The sequence below is a fragment of the Uloborus diversus genome, chromosome 2 (genome assembly GCF_026930045.1).
Source record: "Uloborus diversus isolate 005 chromosome 2, Udiv.v.3.1, whole genome shotgun sequence".
Taxonomy (NCBI): Eukaryota; Metazoa; Arthropoda; class Arachnida; order Araneae; family Uloboridae; genus Uloborus; species Uloborus diversus.
Genome location: NC_072732.1, coordinates 158179156 through 158198814, shown reverse-complemented (window position 1 = coordinate 158198814; position 19659 = coordinate 158179156). Strand labels below are relative to the sequence as shown.

Below are 19659 nucleotides of genomic sequence, written 5' to 3'. Positions count from 1 at the left end.
TGGCTTTCTCGACTTCGGAGAAATTTTCTGCTGCTTTGAGGAGTTTGTTTTAAGTACTTAACGTAAAATAAGTACTAAGTTTTAAGTAAGTTAAGTACTTGAAATTTTATTTACTGTTATTTTATTGCGTCACTTGTTTCATAATGTTTCCTTTATTGAGTATTTTGCCTGAACAGATTTTTGTTTTCAGCTTCGTTGTCGCGTTAGTTAAAATCATCGTAACTGTATATTTCGTCTATAATTCGTTGTTTAACATTTTAGGAAATATATTTTCTCGAAATACTTGGATGTCCTTTTTTTTCTCTTGAAAACTGCATATTAATACTTGATGTGCTGTTATTTCTTTATCTATATTTGTGCTGTGGTAATCATAACATAGGGTCTGGTGGGGTAAAGTGGTCATAAAATCGTAGGTTTTCAACTTAAGTGCATAGTAAAAACAATAAATTCTTTAAACACTTCAGCTTTTTTTGTTGTTATTTTACATTGCATTATTAAAGAACACGGTACATTGCATTTCAGGAAAAAAATATTGAATTTAAGTAGTTTTATAACACTTTCATTTCCCTTTGTATTTATGACCACTTTACCCCATGGGATGGGGGAAAGTGGTCATAGCATGGGGTAAAGTGGTCATAGTTTAAAAAACTGCAAAACCGTTACAAATAACCCTAATTTTTGTATATTTCGGTTATTTTTATAGTTACAAGTATATGTACGAGTATATACGGGTATACACGAGTCTACTATACGTGTCGTGTAGACATGAGTCAACATGTTCATATATGAATAGATACATGTATACATCAGATGCATGCACATGCCTACTCAAGAATATACGTGTATACACGAGTGTATACACGTATATACTCATGCATGTATACGTGATTACCTATAGGAATGTATACGTCTTTACACGAGTATATACGTATCACGTGTATATGCGAGTAAAGCGTAGAAAAGAACATCATATGCGTGTTTTGCGCTTGTATCTCGAGTATATGCGTGAATATCTGAGTATATACGTGTACAATCGACGTATATACGCATATATAAGTGTATATACATACTTATACGAGTATAATACACGAGTTAATTCGTGGATATATCCAGTGCGTGTTTGTACGTGTCTACTCACGTAAATATATATGAAAGCACGAGTATATTCGTATGTTTACGAGTAAACACGATTATTTACCTGTTAGACGTATATACGTGCATTTACGTGTATACACCAGTACATGTATCCACGTATATCCACGAGTATATCCACTAATATACATGTATGCTTACAGAATGAATCCAAGATTTTTTGCAAAATCTAAGTGGTATAAAAGGGGAGGATAAGAAGCAAAGAATCATAAGGAACTTATGGTCGCTGACGCGCTACATGCACAAAAGGTCAGAAACTGACGTTAGCAAAACAGGTCACAAATTTGTTACACAAAGATGATTTCACCCGACATTTTAGTTTTTAAGACATATTTAGAGCAGTTGTTAAAAGTTACGGCCTGTAGTAGTTCTAATACACGCATCGCAACGAAGGTGCAGCGACTTATGAAAGTTTTTCAAAAGTCTCGTAATTGCAACAAAGTGATTGCGATGCATGTATTACAGCTGCCGGCCGCAAATTTCATCAATAACTTTAAAATTTTCTTAAAACCTAAAATGTTGTCTAAAATTGTCTTTGTGTAATAAATTTGTGACATGTTTTGCATCCATCAGTTTCTGGCTTTGCGTGCATGTAGCGCGTCAGCCTTAAATTTGATTCTGGATGTTTCTTATGATTCTTGCTTCTTATCCTCCCGTCTAACACCTTTTAATAATTTGACCAAGAGTTTAGACTCACCCTGTATACATGTATATCATATGCTTATACACAAGTGTCTACTCGAGTACGTACACGTATATACGTGTCTCCCCGAGTATATAATTGTTCGTATATATACGAGCATATACGGGGGAATATACGTGTATAGTCGAATGTATATCTGTATAGATAAAAAATACTTGCAGATACCCAAATACGTGTTTATTGGTGCATTTATGTGAATACGTATATATACGTGCCTACACGTGTATATGCGTATACATATGCATATACTCGTATATTTAACCCCTGTTTATTGTAAAAACAATACATATTAAGTGAAATTAATATTTAATTTATATCTGCCTTATACTTAAAGATTTAGTGACTTTAGAAGAACAATATTCGTTAAGCCTAATATTATGACCACTTTACCCCATCTTACTTAAATTGTTCTAACAAATTATTCAAAATAGATTCAGCTAACTGCTAATGAGTAAGAGTTCTTGAGACATGTAGGAAGCTTCCTGTGCAGTCAATCTGTTCATAATTCTAACAATCAAAATTTCCCAAGGAAGTTAAAAAAGGTGTTTAGATTTTAAGAATTTTCATATTTACACAAAATATATTTTTTTTTACCAAATAAAATTTTGCCAGTTGTAAAATTTTGTATTCAAAATATAGTTTATAAATGCACTACCCTAAAATAAAATTTTCACATTTATTTGAACATTAATTTCCAAGCTATAGCCATTTATTTGAATTATGACCACTTTACCCCATTGACCACTTTCCCCCACCAGACCCTACGTATCATATTTTTATCGTAAAAATTTTACTTTTCTGTGTAAAATGTTAAATTAACAATATATATTTTTCATAAACTTATTATTGTTTAAGATATTGAAAAACGTTTCGTAGTAAAGGCACAATACAATGTTCATAATGCTTCAATTTAACTCTTTAAAATTCCATAGATAAGTAATTCCTCTGAAAAGACATTCGCTTGTTTATTTTTTATGCTAATCTGTTAGGCATTGTATTGAAGATTTTAAAATGACATGACGAACATTTAAGAATAATTTTGCTTTTTCCCATATTTTGAATTGTTTTTTTAATTTAAGCGCATAAAATATCATGTGTACAGCTTACTGCAATTAGTTGAATCACATCAAATTTGATCCAACTGCGTTAATATTTTTAGGAACTGACCCATGATTTTAAGTCAGGATTTTGACTAACTATAAGTATAGTATTATTTTTTTAAAACACAATTACTTTTATCAATGTCGTGTGTTCTCTGTATTTGTCACTGCTTTTAGTGGTAATGCTTTAAAATGCAGTGGATATATGAATCACGTTTGTTTTAAACAGTTTTGATTCAATAAAGCGGCGAATTTAATAAAGCTGGATTTTGTTCTGTTTTTGACGATTTCATTCAGTAAAGCAGCTGATTCAATTAATCACTGATTCGATTAACCGGCATGCACTGCATCTGCAAATACAGTATGCAACTAATCTGTGTTTTACAGATAAGAAAGTACGATTATCATTTTTTATTTTGCGCCATTATGATATTTTTATATCAAGCGGAGGAATAAATTCAAAGCCCATTTTAAATGTATAGCAGGCTTTCTAGCATGTCCTTAGAATTGCAACATTGCGATTGATGTGTTGCTCTTGCATTCATGCTTTTCTTTATCTCTCTGTCTTGATTTTTTAAAAATCAGAAAATGCATACAGTAGTTCAGGTCAAATTTAATCCACAATAAATTTGGAGAAAATCTCTTAGCGTAATGTATGATAGCCAAAATCAAAAAATAATGTTTGTAAAAATGATTTACCTGTTTTAGCGTTATCCTATCACTTAGCGTTACTTTGTTCGCCATTTCACCCAAATACAATGTCTTATGATCATTTATCAATGGGGATTTTTTTTTTAATTTGAAAAATTGTATCTAAATCAAACACATGGATGCGCAAAACTTTTAACGGCAATTGCTCATTTTGAACTCCGCTGCAGATACGACTTTTGAGCTTAGCACAGCAGAGTGTGCAGCAATAGGTCTTCTACCTTTTCTTTTGAAATCGAATACAATTTTTAAAAAATGTGAAGAACAAAATTATCTTTCGTTGTTCAAAGTTACACTAACTGACTGTAGTTTTTGTGTTCTTTTTATCATTCATCCTCAAAAAATCTGGTAGTAAATTGAAAGTTTTTGTTTGAATTCTGTTTGAGGCGAAATTTTGGAAATGGAGGTTCTCGAGTGTTGTCATTAAAGCGGTGACTGCAGTGGTTTTTTCTTTTTTTTTTGAAGAGGGGCAACTCCACAAGCAAAAAAAGTATGCATTTTGTAATGTTCAACGCAAAATAGACATTGTACAAAAGTTATTTTTCCCTAGATTGTTGTATTTAAGCTGAATTTAATGTTATAATTGAATTCAGAAAATTTTATTTTGGTCTATTTGGGAAAGAAAAGCTAAAAGCATGATACTGACTGACATGCAACTATTCAAAATGTCAGTCAGTTACCATGCTTTTAACATTAAAAAAAAAATCATACAAAATGTATTTTGAAAATTTAATTATACCACTAAATTCAGCTTAAAATCTACGCTAATCCAGGGGAAAAGATCGTTTGTACAACGCATATTTTGCATTGAATTTTACAAAATACATACTGTTTTGTTTAAGAATGTAAGTCAGTTATTTGCTCGTGGAATTGCCCAGAGTAATCAAGTACAATAATTTAGGAAAGACTTGAACAAAAATAACTTCAAAAATAATCTATGTAGAAAGCCTTTCTTAATGATCCCGTTGTTAGTTTTTTCTATTGTTTCCTCAAACTTAGAACGCTTCGAATATCATTGAAACAGACAAAAATAACGCCGAAACATTTTCCGCTACATTCACAACTCGTCAGATACTATCGGAAATTTTCCACATGTCGGCTTGGCAACCATTTGGCGGTACTCGTTACCACCGGCAACCCTGTGTCAGGAGCCAAGCTCCATTTTCTCTCCACGGGGAGAAATGCTGCGCGAAGCCAACATTAAAAAATTCTCATGTTTCGAATATTGCGATCTCTCATATTTAGATAAATCCCGGCACTTAACCATCTGTATTACTTATGATCACTTCCAAAACTAATGACGATGAAGCCAAGCTTATGACGCTTGCCCCCGCAATTTGGTTCGACCCTGTTGTCAAGCCATGTTGCTCTTTAAGATGTAGTTCCAATACGAAAAAAATAAACCTCGTCTGTCGTTTCTATTTCTTCAAGAGGTGCTACCCATGGCTGCTTCCATAGACAATCGTCTGCATGTGTACTACGTAACGATACCCGTGGAACGGTGAGTGGGAATCGTCTGCTTATAATATCGTCTGTTTATTTTGGTGGAATAGTGTTCCTTGTAATGTCGCTGTGTCTGAACGGGGATTGCATGTCAGTTTTAGCTTCGTAGTAGAGAAAATGTGCTTTGCTTCAAATATTTCATTAACTCTCTCGTTTTCATTTGTTGCAGACGTGATTTGAACGCTGCTTATGTAACATTTCGATTTTCTATCTGAACTGGCAACTTAAATTGGTTGATTCGAATTTTAATTACTTAAAACAAATTTTCTATGTATGTGTGGATTAGTGCATATCCTTTTAGTATCTCCCATTTATATTTCAATTGCCTTTTTTTTTGGTACTAAATTTAGCAGTAGCCTAATTGGAAAAATTGGAAAAGTACGCTTTGGTAAGCAAAACCAGGATTTTTGGAATCAACATTTTGTTTTCTTGCGTATGTTATTTTAACTGTGGTAGTTTTAACTGGCATTAAATTAAACTCTTAACGTAATTCTTTAAAAAAAATCTTAACCCATTCAGCAAAAAAAGGAACATTTATTGCTATGTTATGTGCAAATTTAACTAATAATTTAAAAATATCTATCGTTCTTTAGTCACAGCTAAAATTTGATTAGTTTGAAATTTCCATAGCTTTAATTCTAAGCACTGTAGATAAACATTTCAAAATGCAAAACTACAAGTTTTTATTTTTAATCTGAATGCTTTCCTTACTTACATGTCATTTGAAGTTTAGTTTGAAGTTAGTTTTTTCATGTGCAGAATTAAGCAAATGAATTTTTCTTATTATTCATTCATGATATTTTTAAGTATAGAACGTCAATTATTTAACGTAGAATGGTATCATAAATTAAAAAAAAAATCGTTTTTCTGTTCAACAGAATTAAAATCAGACTTGGAATGATTTACCAAACCATATTTTTGTGTCAGAAAGTGGATAAATGTAGCGAAGGCTTTGATGAAAATAGTTAAAAATGCAATTTTCTTTCGGAAAATATCTTAATGGGGTTGTTTCCAAAATTTTAAAAATATTTTTTCTGAAAGAACATGTTTAAAAACATAGGATCCAACAATTTTTTTTAAATAATTTGTTTAAGTTTTATATTTAAAAAAAACTTAAATCGTTGCGCTTTCATTGTTTATATTTCTTGCCGATGACATCACAAATGATGAAATGCCATTCTGTGTTGCCATTCACAGAGCAAAATATTTAATTCGCATCTTTACTCACGTGTTTTGGCAACGATATGCTTGATAGCAAACGTAGAGCGCAATTTTAATTCGCTTCTTGATTATCATAACGTGGAAACGCGGTACTAAGATGCGCCATAGTGCATCATTTGTAAGGTTATAAAGACCACGCCTTGTTTGAAGAATCGGACATTTAAAAAAATTAATTAAAACATAATTGTTGGGAAAAAAGTATTTTCTGGGTCCATGTAATTTTTTTGCTCATTCTATTCATTCCAATGACTAAAAGTAGTACTTTTGACTGAAGGAAACCACCCCATCAGCTGATTGAGTGCTTTTATATGTTTTTACTTTCTTCTATATCTAATATATAGAAGAAAGTATTGGATTCGTGCAAATTTTCGAATTTTGACGGATTCGAACGTTTTGAGGTGTGCTGAGTCCATTTCGACTATTTTTGGAAAATGTCTGTGTGTGTGTGTGTGTGTGTGTGTGTGTCACGTCTGTGTGTGACCAGTTTTTGTGGCCGCTCTACAGCAAAAACTACCGCATGAAATCGAACGAAATTTGGTACACATATGTGCCGCTATGTGAACTTGTGCCCATTGGTTTTTGGCGCGAATCCCTCCAAGGGGGGTGGAGCAATGGGACGTTTTTTGAGTTACGCGTGCTTGCTATTCCTCAGGAAGTAACTGGCGGAATCAAACAAAATTTGGTCCATATGTTGCCATTAACAGGAACAGGTGCTGATTCAATTTTGGTGTCAATAACTCAAACGGGGGTTGAGCTATAGAACGTTTTTTGTCGTCAATTGTGACTGCTGTATCTCAAGAAATAATGAACGGAATGAAAGAAAAATTTATCGGCAAGTAGCCCTTAGTGGGTATAAGAGCTGATTTTATTTTGGTGTCAACAGCCAAAAAGGGGGTAGCGCAATCACCCGTTCTTTTTTTCCATTGTGAGTGCCCTATCTCAAGAAGTAATGGTACGTTCTGGTTGAAATTCGGAATATATGTGAATCCATAAGTAAACAGGCTTTGGTTCAATTTGGACGCCAATCGCTCCAAAAGGTGTTGATTTTTTTTTTTTTTTTTTTTTTTTTTTTTTGCGAATAAAAATAGCTTTATTAATGCAACAATAAGAAAGATAAATCGTAATAGATTGTCGTCTGCGTATTTCTCGTGATTTTAATTGTATGGAAATGATCGGAAATATTATCTCAATGATTTAAAATTTTTAACTGTTGCCATCTTATGTTTGTTAATAAATAAAATATTTGTAATTAATTTAAGCAAGGCTTTTAAAATAACTTTCATTTTTCGCTCTTTGCTTTGCTTTTGCAATAATTCAGACATTGGGATGGTCGTCAAGTTTTTTTTTTTATGTGAAATTTTGTTTTTGTTGGGAATATTGCTTCCTCATCAAGCATGGGGAGGGATCCGAAAAAAAAGAAAAATATAGAAGAAAGTTTCGTGATGGCCACAGCATACTAGTTTTTTCTTTGCTGTACTGTCAATGGTTTCGAAAAAAATAATATTGTGAAATGCACAGCAGGTAATTTTGTATTAAATTTATTATTTATTTTGAGCAAACTTACTTGTCAGAGAACAATCAGAAGTATATAAATTCTTCATTAGAAATATATTAAACCAATATAATTTGAGCTAAATTAAGGTGAAATGATTTAGTTTCAAAAAATGATTTAAAATTGTCAAAGAGAATGAAATTGCAATGAGTTGAGATCATGACGATCTGCAGCAAAACGAGTTTTTGTCTTGATGAATTGACATTCTGCAAATGGATTTGGGATCTGTTGGTGAAGGATGATGATGATACATATTCCATGAAACGTGCTCTCGGAATCCTCTCCGTTGACTCCCTACTTTTCCCTCTCTTAACTGTTATACATGTTTTACTTTGAAAAGGTGGAAGAAAGTAAACCACTAAGCTCTTTTTTAAAATTTATTTTTCAATTTTTAAAGTGTTCAAGTATTTTGCTCCCTTCTAAAATTGGTATAGAAGAACGTTTTTTGTCAATAGTTTCATTGAAACTGTGTTGCATTTCAAAGAGAAAAAGAGTACTCTACCAGCTTATGGTGTTTAAGTGCAGTGTTTAAGTTTAAAAGACTGAAAATAATAATGTAACGAGATGTAGATGCGTGAATTGTTAGACAATAAATTTTTTGTGAATAAAAATTATATTCAGTTGTTTAAATGGCAGTTTCATATGAATTATAAGATAGAACTGGATGAATAGCCCAGGAATGATTAATATTTTTCTAACTAAAATCAGAAGTCAGAAAAAGGAATAGATTTTGACAAGAATCAAATTATTATTTTCTCAAAAAATGTCATTTGCTCCTAATAATTAAAATTATCACATATAACGTGTAGCTGAATTATTGCATGTTAATCATTTGAATAATTGTAGTGAACTAAATATTGTAATTAAACGCAATTTATAATTTTATTTCTGTAAAATATTGAACGCAGTGTGCATTTAAAGTACTATTTTTTAAATAATAATTTACCAACAATGCTCAACAACGCTCAATTCAAAAACAATGCTCAATTTGAAATGAATTCCTTCTGTTAATTAAAAGTAAAAAATGAAAAAAAAAACTTGCAAGAAATGACAACTAAGCAACTGCAAGAAATGACAGCTAATCAAGTTATTAATCATTGTCTTGAGGATATCGCGCGAAAGTTTCATTTTTGTATGTTGGTTTCCGTTTGTATATTCCAGAGTGCTTAGGCTGTTAAAAGTGCTTCAAACTAAAGTTACTAAGCTCTTTTAGTGTCAAAACTCTTTAATGCTCGTCTTATCACGGGACGATAATAAAAACAAAATTTATAATAACACAACATTCATAAATATGACCTAATCTCGCGGAAGGCGACATCCATGTTTTCAGAAGAAGCCATGAAGAATCATTTACTGGGTGGTTGAAATGACGTTAAAAAGTAAATGATGTATTCAGGTTACACCATGATGTTTTCAGGAGACGCCGTGAAGAAGCATTTACTAGGTGGTTGAAATGACGTTAAAAAGTAAATAAAGTATTCAAGTTACAAAATGACGTTTTCTGGAGAAGCCATAACGAATCAATTACAGGGTGATTAAAATTACGTTCAAAAGTAAATGATGTATTCAGGTTACACCATGATGTTTTCAGGAGATGCCGTGAAGAAGCATTTACTAGGTGGTTGAAATGACGTTAAAAAGTAAATAAAGTATTCAAGTTACAAAATGACGTTTTCTGGAGAAGCCATAACGAATCAATTACTGGGTGGTTAAAATGACGTTAAAAAGTAAATGATGTATTCAGGTTACACCATGTTTTCAGGAGACGCCGTGAAGAAGCATTTACTAGGTGGTTGAAATGACGTTAAAAAGTAAATAAAGTATTCAAGTTACAAAATGACGTTTTCTGGAGAAGCCATAACGAATCAATTACAGGGTGATTAAAATTACGTTCAAAAGTAAATGATGTATTCAGGTTACACCATGATGTTTTCAGGAGATGCCGTGAAGAATCATTTACTGGGTGGTTGAAATGACGTTAAAAGTAAATCAAGTATTCATGTTACAAAATGACGTTTTCAGGAGAAGCCATAACGAATCAATTACTGGGTGATTAAAATTACGTTAAAAAGTAAATGTTGTATTTAGGTTATACCATGATGCTTTCAGGAGATGCCGTGAAGAATCATTTCCTGGGTGGTTGAAATGACGTTAAAAAGTAAATGATGTGTTCAGGTTACGCAATTATGCTTTCAGGTGAAGTGATAATTATTTACTCAGTGATTCAAAATGACGTTAAAAAGTCAATAACTAATTTTTGTGCTTAAAAATTTAAAATCCTAAAATAAAATTAAATGCATAAATAGCTATAAAACTGTAGACACGTATTTCGGAGCTGCAAGGATGACCTTTTTCACTGTAGAAATGAGAGCATACAGATGTAAAAAAACTTAACTTTTTTCATCCATGAGAACTTTTTTTTCTATCTTGTAACTCTGAAACATTTGCTATTATTATTGCTATTTGTACAATGTGCAAAAAACTATTTTTTTGTTCTCTTTTTTTTTTAATTGATATTTTTCATAATCGTAAAAACATAGTTCAAACAATTTGGATAAATTTTCTGTTATAGTTTTTTTTAAGAGGCAGAAGGAAAATTATGTGTCAAAGTGTTTATAGTAAATTACGTGGCGTCCTCTAAATTAACTTTTTCTAGTTATTATTATTATTCTTTTTTTGTTGTTGTTGAAAGCACGTTCACACAACGTAAAACTTTATAGACCAACCGAGTATACTCGGACGTATCTACAGGAGAGTCTCAATACAGTCTGACTCTGATGTGTTGAGATATGATCTTGACCATATTTACCACTTTTTTTGCGAGTTCAGTAAAAAAAGGACGTAGTATTGGCAAAGATTTTAATTAAAATACTTTGTCAAAACTACAACGAAAAAATCCCAACTCAACTTCAACTGATCTTCCCTATGTCTCCAAAAAGAGATCAACATCGTCAAGATCATTGCTCAATTTATCAGAGTCACACTAAAGTTGTTTCTCGTTTCATCTTGCGTCTGAATATTATGTCATGCAGAGATCAACATTGTCAATATTATAGCTCAACTATTCAGAGCCATACTCAAGTTGTTTCTTGTTTATCTTGCATCTAAACATGGTAAAGTCTGCTAGGATCAACATTGTCAAAATCGTTGACCCACTAATCAGAGCCACACTAAAGTCGTTTCTAGTTTTATCTTGCGCCTTCATGTTATGTCATGCAGATATCAACGTTGTCAAGATCATAGCTCAACTCATCAAAGCCATGATAAAGTTGTTTCTTTTTTTATCTTTCGTCTAAACATGGTAAAGTCATGCTAGGATCGACATTGTCAAAATCATAGATCAATTAATCAGAGCCACACTAAAGTTGTTTCTCGTTTTATCTTAAGTCCAAACATGTTATGTCATTCTTATAGACTCCATACGGCAGTTGTTGAAGTGCACTCTGGTTTTTAATAATATTTTTTTTGAGCAATCACGATTGCTAATTGTTTTCACTTGACCGTCCTTGATGTTTGGTTCCTTTTTCAACCCCACCGTCCTCTGCCGGCACGACTCCTCCCGGTAGCCGCTGCTCCTAGTCGGTGGCGTCCATGTCCTACACACACGCACGCTCATACACACACACACACGCCTTTACACACATACAGTCACACACACACGCGCCTTTACACACATACACAGTCACACACACACACGCCAACGAGCAATCGCACAGGTCTACGCACACAAACATGCCTACACATACACAACTATACACACGTAACCGCCCAAGAGCTGGGACAGGAACCGTTTCTAGAAACAAGCGAATGGGGTAGTAACCAATGAGTAGGGTCCTGTCGCAACTCGTGATTGCGAAAAACATAATTTGAATTCAAAATTTCAGAATTCAAGTTAATTTTTTATTTTATTTTCTTTGCAGTCACGAAAGTGGGATAGACAACCCTTTCCGACCTGACGGCGAGTTGAGTCGAGAGGCAGACACCATAGTGAGCCTGATCAAGGAGGGTAAGCCTATCACCCCAGTCAAGATGGACGAGGCCGATCTGGACGGAGTCGTCTTGAACGGTTTTCCTCAGACAGACCAAATGGACTCTATGTTGCTGTCTGGACCATCGGCCAACGGCAAAGAGGTCAAAGAAGTGGTTGTCACCCCTCATACAGCATCGTCGCCACTGGGCGCCAAATCTGGTGCCAACGGGCGCACCCCAAAGGATTCGCCAGCAGGAGTTGTCGAAATACAGCGCGGTGTCATAGTGCCGCCCACTGACGCCCCAGCCGTGGAACAGGTAGTTATAAAGAAGAAGCCAAAGTGCAAGTGTTGTGTAATTCAGTAGGAGAGGACACTTTCTCCGAAATGGACCCTTAAAGATTCGATAAATATATATATTATGGCGGCCTATTTGTGCGCTGGGTCGTCTCATACAGCTTATATTTTCCACTCTGTGTACCTATCTTCATGGACTTGATAGTGACTGCGCCTTGCAGATGGGAGCTAGTATATTTGCTGGAGTCACTGCAGTATTCCTCCAATACGAATGGACATCAGCGGATAACACGTTTCCTGAAATTGTCAGAAAATCAACAGTGATGGCGCTGAATTTTTGTTTTGTGCCCGTATCGAACATCGCTGCGCCTTAGATGATGGAACGGGAACTCCGTATATCCATGACCAAGTTGAGCTGTTTCCATGCTTCATTGCAGTAATACTGAAGTTGTGATGGACATCGCCAATTTACTAAGCTGAGCTAGTGTTGCTGTGTTCCTCATTTTTATTACTGTAGTACAGACACGTGGAGGGTTTCTGGAGCGGTGGATTTGCTACGGGAAACTATGTGACGCTATTTTGAAATCGTTCGTCGTCGAGAGTGCGAGAAGTGCTAATTAAACTATTACACATTTCTAATGATCATTTTATTTTCAGCAATTGCAATTTTACGCTTTTCGCCTTTTAACATCATTTAAAAGATTTAGCTGTACAATATTACAAACGTATGGCTAAGTGATATTGCTTGCTTTTCCAAACTAGTTGTTCAGGTGGTTAGCAATAGTGTTCCAAAAGTCATATACGTCATCGTACATTCTTATGTTCAACTTCATGTTTTAACCAAATGTGATAATATAAGAATGGTACATTCAATATTTTCATTTTTGTCGGCGTGATTTAAAATCAGTATAAATAAATTGCACGATCACTAATAAGTATAAAAAAAAAAAAAAAAAAAAAAACACATACACCAGTAGTGTTACTTTTAAAATGTTCTTAAACGATTTAATTCATTGTTTTTAACTGAAACTTGAAGGGAGGGGTGTTTTAGACCCTTAGGTTTTGAATCAAGTAGCATAATTTTTTGAATATCTAAATAATTTATATGTTTAAAAAATATTTTTCTAATCTTATCATTTACATTTCACTTTAAAGTTCCAAAAGTTGTTCTTAAAAATTAGTTGTTATGCGGAAGTATTTCTATTAGTTTAATTTCATGCGAACACGACACATATTTCAAAGTTAAAGTATTCTGCTTTTAATAAGTGATAATGATATGTTTAATTATGATTCTCAAAACCCGTATTTTGTAAATACAAGAAAACAAATTTTTAATAAGTATTCATTGTGCTATTACATTTATCCTCTACGACAAAATTTGATTTTAAAAATAAAAACCAATCTAATTTCATCAGGTTGAATACATTGAATAAGTGGCTTTATTAATGAATATTTTATTTTGCAACTTCACTTTTTCCCAATTTCTGTGTATTTACTTCTCAATTATTCCTTTAGGAAGTAATAAAATGTCACAGAAGTAATAGATGTTAAATTTTAATACTTACTAGGATATCGTGTTTATCTGCTGCGAGTTATACTCGCGTTAAAGCGCAGCGCTTCATAAATAAATTAGCAGTCACTAATTTTTGCTGGAATGCTCTTAAGGTGCATACTTTTGTGATATTGTGCAGCGAAAAGACATTTTTCTTAGCTAGTATCACTCTCAGGTGGGGGTACAATTTGCGAAGGTACAGCTTAAAAAGTGAGCCTGAATAGGAGGGGTGGGGAGAGTCTAAACATACCTAGGCTAATTGATGTTTCATGTAATTAAGGATAGCTTTTTATATAAGTCATGTATTTTAATTGTCATCTCAAAATTTTTATTCAATGTACAGAAATTTCTTATATTTTTTGGACATTTTCGAAACACCGCAAAATTTTACGTATGCGATAATTTAGTTTTAATCGGAAATATATTTTTTCAAACTAATGTGTTTACAAAATGTTTGTTTGTTATAAAAATCAATTGTTGCTTTTTGGCACAAAATTAATGTTATTTTGATTAAAATTTTAACTTCTGATTTTTTAAAAATACTCGATATCGCTCATTTGGGAGAAGAGTGCCAAATACGAAGAAATGAAATTTTACAGGAGAGGCGTTTGAAGTTTAACTCTTCAGGAAATTTGCTGTATGAACAGTAAATTTCCTGTGCTCTCCAGTGGTTAATATTCGAACAAAATATCTGTTATTATATTCCAAGAAGATAATGTCATTTGAAGGCATTTAAGTGGGGAAAAAAAAGAAAATTAAAAAAATTTCGTATTGTGGCACTGTTCTTCCAAACGAGCGATATGTAAAAACTATTAGTAATATTTTCATAATCATTTTTACCTTCGTTATAGTTCTCTCATTTCTGATCCCCTTATTACATTCATAACCCCAAGCATGCTTCTGACAAGATGTATTTTTATAACAATAAATGATAAGTGTTCTCTGGGTGATAGCAAAAGCATCATTTTAAGGCATCACAATTTGGGGTTAAATCTGTGTCATAAATGCAGTGGAAAGGGAATTTTCTTAAAAGAGCGAAGATTGATATTAAAGAGATCTCCTTTTAGAGTTGCTGATATTTTGAGCATGAAAAGCTGAGTAGGAGAAGTTAGAACATATTTTTTAACTAAACTGCAGTTTCTTCAGTTATACTGTTGATTACTATTAATTTTAAATATAAGTAAAGTTCTCTAGCATAGACATTTATTTTTCTGTAATTTATTTTTCTATACAAAATAAATGATTTTCCATTTTCTCACAAGGATTTCGCATTTTGAAAAAGTTTTTGCGTAGTGTCTATAAAAGATAAATTTTATGCAAGCATACGATATTATTTCGCTGATAATGGCAAGTGTCAAAACCTTCATTTTTTAGTGCAATAAACATTAATGCGAGGATTTTTTTTTTTTTTTCAGTTTAGAATTGCCAATATAATAAAGTATGAGAAAATTTTATGACTTGACAATTGGTATAAAAAATACAGTTTTATCACAGAACGAAAAATGTTCTTTTGTAACATAGTAGGTCAATTGCAATTCAAAGTTATTGAATTGAAATTATTTATTTGAATTACATAAAAAAACCTCTATCACCAATCTTTTTATTGCAACTTTTAACGTAATGAGTTCTGATTTTAATTCCAATGATGTTGAACATTTGTTGCCTGTATCATCTGAGTGTTGATCCAAATATTTTTTTATCTAATGTAGTTTTAAATTTATTTTAATTAGTACAGTTTGTAAGGCTTGTGTAACGATGCTTGCATCCAAGCTTTATAATCGAAAACTTCCAAGTGAATTTTCGGTTGGAATCATTATATAATTGAACTATATTCAAAATGTTTTGCATGGATTTGTAAATACTCTCACTCGCATGGAAGTTAGTGTTATCGTTTGCTAAAGGAAAACTTAAACTATTTTTTAAATTTATGTGAGCAAAATAAGAATATGAGAGAATAAGTTATTAAATTAATTCGATTCTTATTTAGTTTTGACATTTTTTATTTGATCTCATTATTTATTGTTGCATATGATTAAAGTCATGATTCTTTTATTGAAAAATGTTCAAATGTTTTATCGTTTTGTTTTATAGATATATATTTTGAAAGTTTAATTCGATTTTTTTCTGCAAAATTTTAAAATTGCAGTGTTTCAATTGTGTCGTGCGTTCATTAAATAATCTTTCTTTGTTCTAATTTAGCAAACAATGCAAAACAAAACTTTTTAAAAATTACTTTCTAAAAAATTGTTGATTTTTTTTCTGAAATTCAGGGAAATTGACGTGTTTTAAATGACTTGTTTATTAGATGAAAAGGTTGTTAATATATAAAAGTCAAATTGTGTGATGTGCATTCTTTTTTATCCGACATTAAAGATGAGCCTGAAAGCTGTATAAAGTCATTTTTGAGATAGTAAAGAATTTCATTTGAAAATGTGTTGTCTACTTCTTCCATTACCAACTCTTTTAATAAGACCCAACGCTGACATAATTTGCGCTAAAATTTTGTATTTAAAAATATGTATTCTATTTCTTTTGTTCTCATTTCTCTTTATGAGATCCAACTAGGGGTGCCCATCCCCCTTCCCGAATTCAATCGCGCAAATGCTCCCCCCTAAAAAATTCTAACCCCTCTTTCCCTTATTCATCTTTTAGCTCCCTTTTTTAATTTTATTAATTTTTAAAAATATTTTGTATTAAATTTATTTTTTAATATCTTTTTTTTAATATTTTTATTTGTTTATTTTTAATTATTATTTTATTTGAAAAGTTCTGTGCTACGCCAATGATACACACGCACAAACTAAATAAGTAAATGAAATAAAATATAAACATAAAATAAATTAATTAAAAATAAATCAACAAATAAATTTTGATAAATAAATTAGAAAATTTTTTTAAAAAAAAAACAAAAATTTTAATGGCGCATCTTGCGTCAAATCTTCCCCTCAGGGCAGCCCTGGATCCAACGCTGACGCAACGAACGCTAAAGAATTTCGTTTAAAAAATGTGTTACTACTTTTATTTTCAACTCTTTTTAAGAGATTCACCGCTGACACAACGGACGCCAAAGAATTTCGTTTGATATTGTGTTGTCTACTTTTATTCCCAATTCTCTTAATGAGATCCAACGATATGACGCAACGAACGCAAATGAATTTCATTAAAAAATATGTTGTCTTTGTTTTATTCCCATCTCTCCTTATGAGATCCAACGCTGACGAAAAGAATTCAGTTAGAAAATATGCTATCGACTTCTTTTATTACCTACTCTCTCGATAAGATCCAACGCTGGCGAAACGAACATCAAAAAATCTTATTTAAAAAAATGTTGCCTTTCTTTTACTCCCATCGTTTCTTATGAAATCCAACGCTGGCGGAAGGAAGATCTTTGATTAAATCTAAGAAGTATTAGCGTTTTATTTAATGTATTATAACATTTGCTCTCATTATTCCCGTTTTGAGCTTTATCATAAAATTATGCCAACTGAAAATGCTTTGACATAACTTTTTTAAAGGAAAAAAAGGAAAATGCACAAGAATATTTTGCTTTTTCCCAAATGCCCCCCCCCCCCCAAAAAAAAAAACCTGGATTGACCCCTTAAACGGTGCCCAGTGCTGACACAACAGACGTCCTTCACACAATTAGTTTGGGTCAACTGGAATAAATAGAAAGAATTTCAATGTTAATAGTTTACATCCTTCCCTCTCTTTAGAATGAATTATGTAGAAAAAATTTCTGCATTGCGTCTTGGACTACACGTTTAGAGATTAACTGGGTGTGAAAATTTTGACTTAGTGGTTGCTTGCTGGCGAAAAAATCATTTTTACATTTACCCCTGAGATTAGGTAATAAATGGGAAATGTGATTTCTATCAGATTAGATTCTGATTACAGATGATGAAGGTAGATAATCGTAACTTTTTTTTTCCCAATAAGTTGAGAAACATAAGAATATCTCCAACAACAATAGTCTACCTGCTACACTTCGATCGTATGGGACCCTCTCAATCCTCCAAACGTAATCTAAAATTATTTAAAAAGAAAGATCATGAAAAAGAAAAAGAAATAATGCCCTAAATTAGTAAAGTAATATAGATAGATAGTAGATATAGATAGTAATACTCTATATACAATAATATAGATAGTAATGCCTTAAATTTCTGTGAAGTACAAACTAAAGTAATTATCTTCGACATCTTAATCCTTCAAAAAAATAAATAAATAAAAATAAAAAAAGGACTGTTTTGATAAAACTTGGCTGCTTCCCTTATGGAGCCCCTTCTTTAGCCACTCAGTGTCTTAACTGTTCCCCCACAGCTTCATTATTAATTGGTTTTTTCATTTAATTATTCGCTTATTGCTTCATTATATTTTCATTTCAACATTCAACCTTTCATTTACTTATTCTTTTGATCAAAAATGTGTTCTATAATCGAATAGAAAATATTTCATTAGAAAAATATTTTATTTTTCACTTTGCCCTATTTGCCATATAAAAAAAAGGAGTGAAATTTTTTTTTTTTTTTTTTTTTTTTAATTGAAGACTCAAACTGACTGCCAAAAATAAAACGTGCCGTTTTAAACCAAGTTTTATTAGAAAATACAATGTTCTTTCTTTATGTACTGTAATTCACAAAACCAATTTCCGGTTTGTTCATTTTGAAAAAACTCATGCATCTTAACCATTTCACTTTGCCTCACATTCCCCTACTGCTTCTATTTTTGTCCAAATTTACTTTATATCTAAAGATTTTTTATTTAAATATAATAAATTGATGGAATTTCGGAAAATAACTGTAGTATTGCATCTTTTATGTGCCATATAAGCTGCATTCGGAAACAGTTCACCGGTTACACCGCGTGGCTGGTCAGATTGCAGTTAAGACATCACTTTTCTCCGCGCACACTCCACCACTTGGCTGTAAGACTTAGGTTCGACCGTCCGGGGGGTCCGCGTAGCGGGCCCCCCGCACGGCTGGGTGCGACGGTCGATAGTCGTCTGGGCCACGGACGGTCTTGGTGCTTATTGCGCCGGGGAAGGTCCCCGTGCTGGGCGTTAACCCAGCTGAGAGTTTACCCCTTAATGTGTGAACCTTGCTCACCGTTAAGAGGACTCATCAGACAGAAAATTTCTAGCTTTCGGAAGAGAGAGAGAGAAAGCTGTAGCGTTTTCCTTCCCCTCTACGTGGAGCGGCTGACAGGTTTTGGGGGACGTCTTCCCCTCTATGCTGTCACCGCTCAAAATTTATTGGCAGGGGAAGAGGGTCCGTGTATAGTATTGGATGACCACATACAATTTTCTCTTTTAGCGCATTTTAGTTTCGACCGAAATCTTCTACACAATCGGTGTTTTGTGCCTAAATTTCCTTTCCTTATGCACTGAAACTCGAAATTTTGTTAATTTTATATTCGTTATTTGTTTTCTAAATTTGATTTATTAAAATGCTTTCACATGCTACTTTTTATGCACAAGAAGGATATGCAGTAGGATCATTAACATTTCGTTTTCCTTCGAAACGCAGCATTATCAATCTGCAAATCAAAAGCATTTGCAGGATTGATAAAACAAATTATGGATCACGTTGCGATTCGAATTTGGCGCTCTTGTTCATCAAATATTACCGCATCATTACCGCCAGCACCAGGCAAATGGGCGCGAAATTCCTGCAGTCTGGCTGAACTCACCAAAATGAAACAATTATTCAAAATTTGAGGAATGTGCCAAAACAAGACCCCCCTCCCAATTTTAAAGAAACGACTTAGACTTGGAATGATATTTTCGAATAAAAGCAAAACTGTTACTTTTGAAAACAGTTATATTCCAGTACTAGCTCTTACCCGCGGCTTCGCTCACGTTGATGTAGTTTTTTTCAATTGATTTAAGTTAATGGTCATTACAGGCA

At 32.8% G+C, this 19659-nt stretch overlaps 1 protein-coding gene across 1 annotated transcript in view; it reads left to right on the top strand.

Moving 5' to 3' along the window:
* Positions 1 to 13154, top strand: part of LOC129216116 (uncharacterized) — a 296050-nt gene extending 282896 nt beyond the window's left edge. The window contains exon 4 of the mRNA XM_054850268.1: positions 11860 to 13154. Within this exon, the coding sequence (XP_054706243.1) occupies positions 11860 to 12274 (415 nt within the window). The 3' untranslated portion in view covers positions 12275 to 13154. The remainder of the gene's footprint in view (positions 1 to 11859) is intronic.
* Positions 13155 to 19659: the final 6505 nt, after the last annotated feature.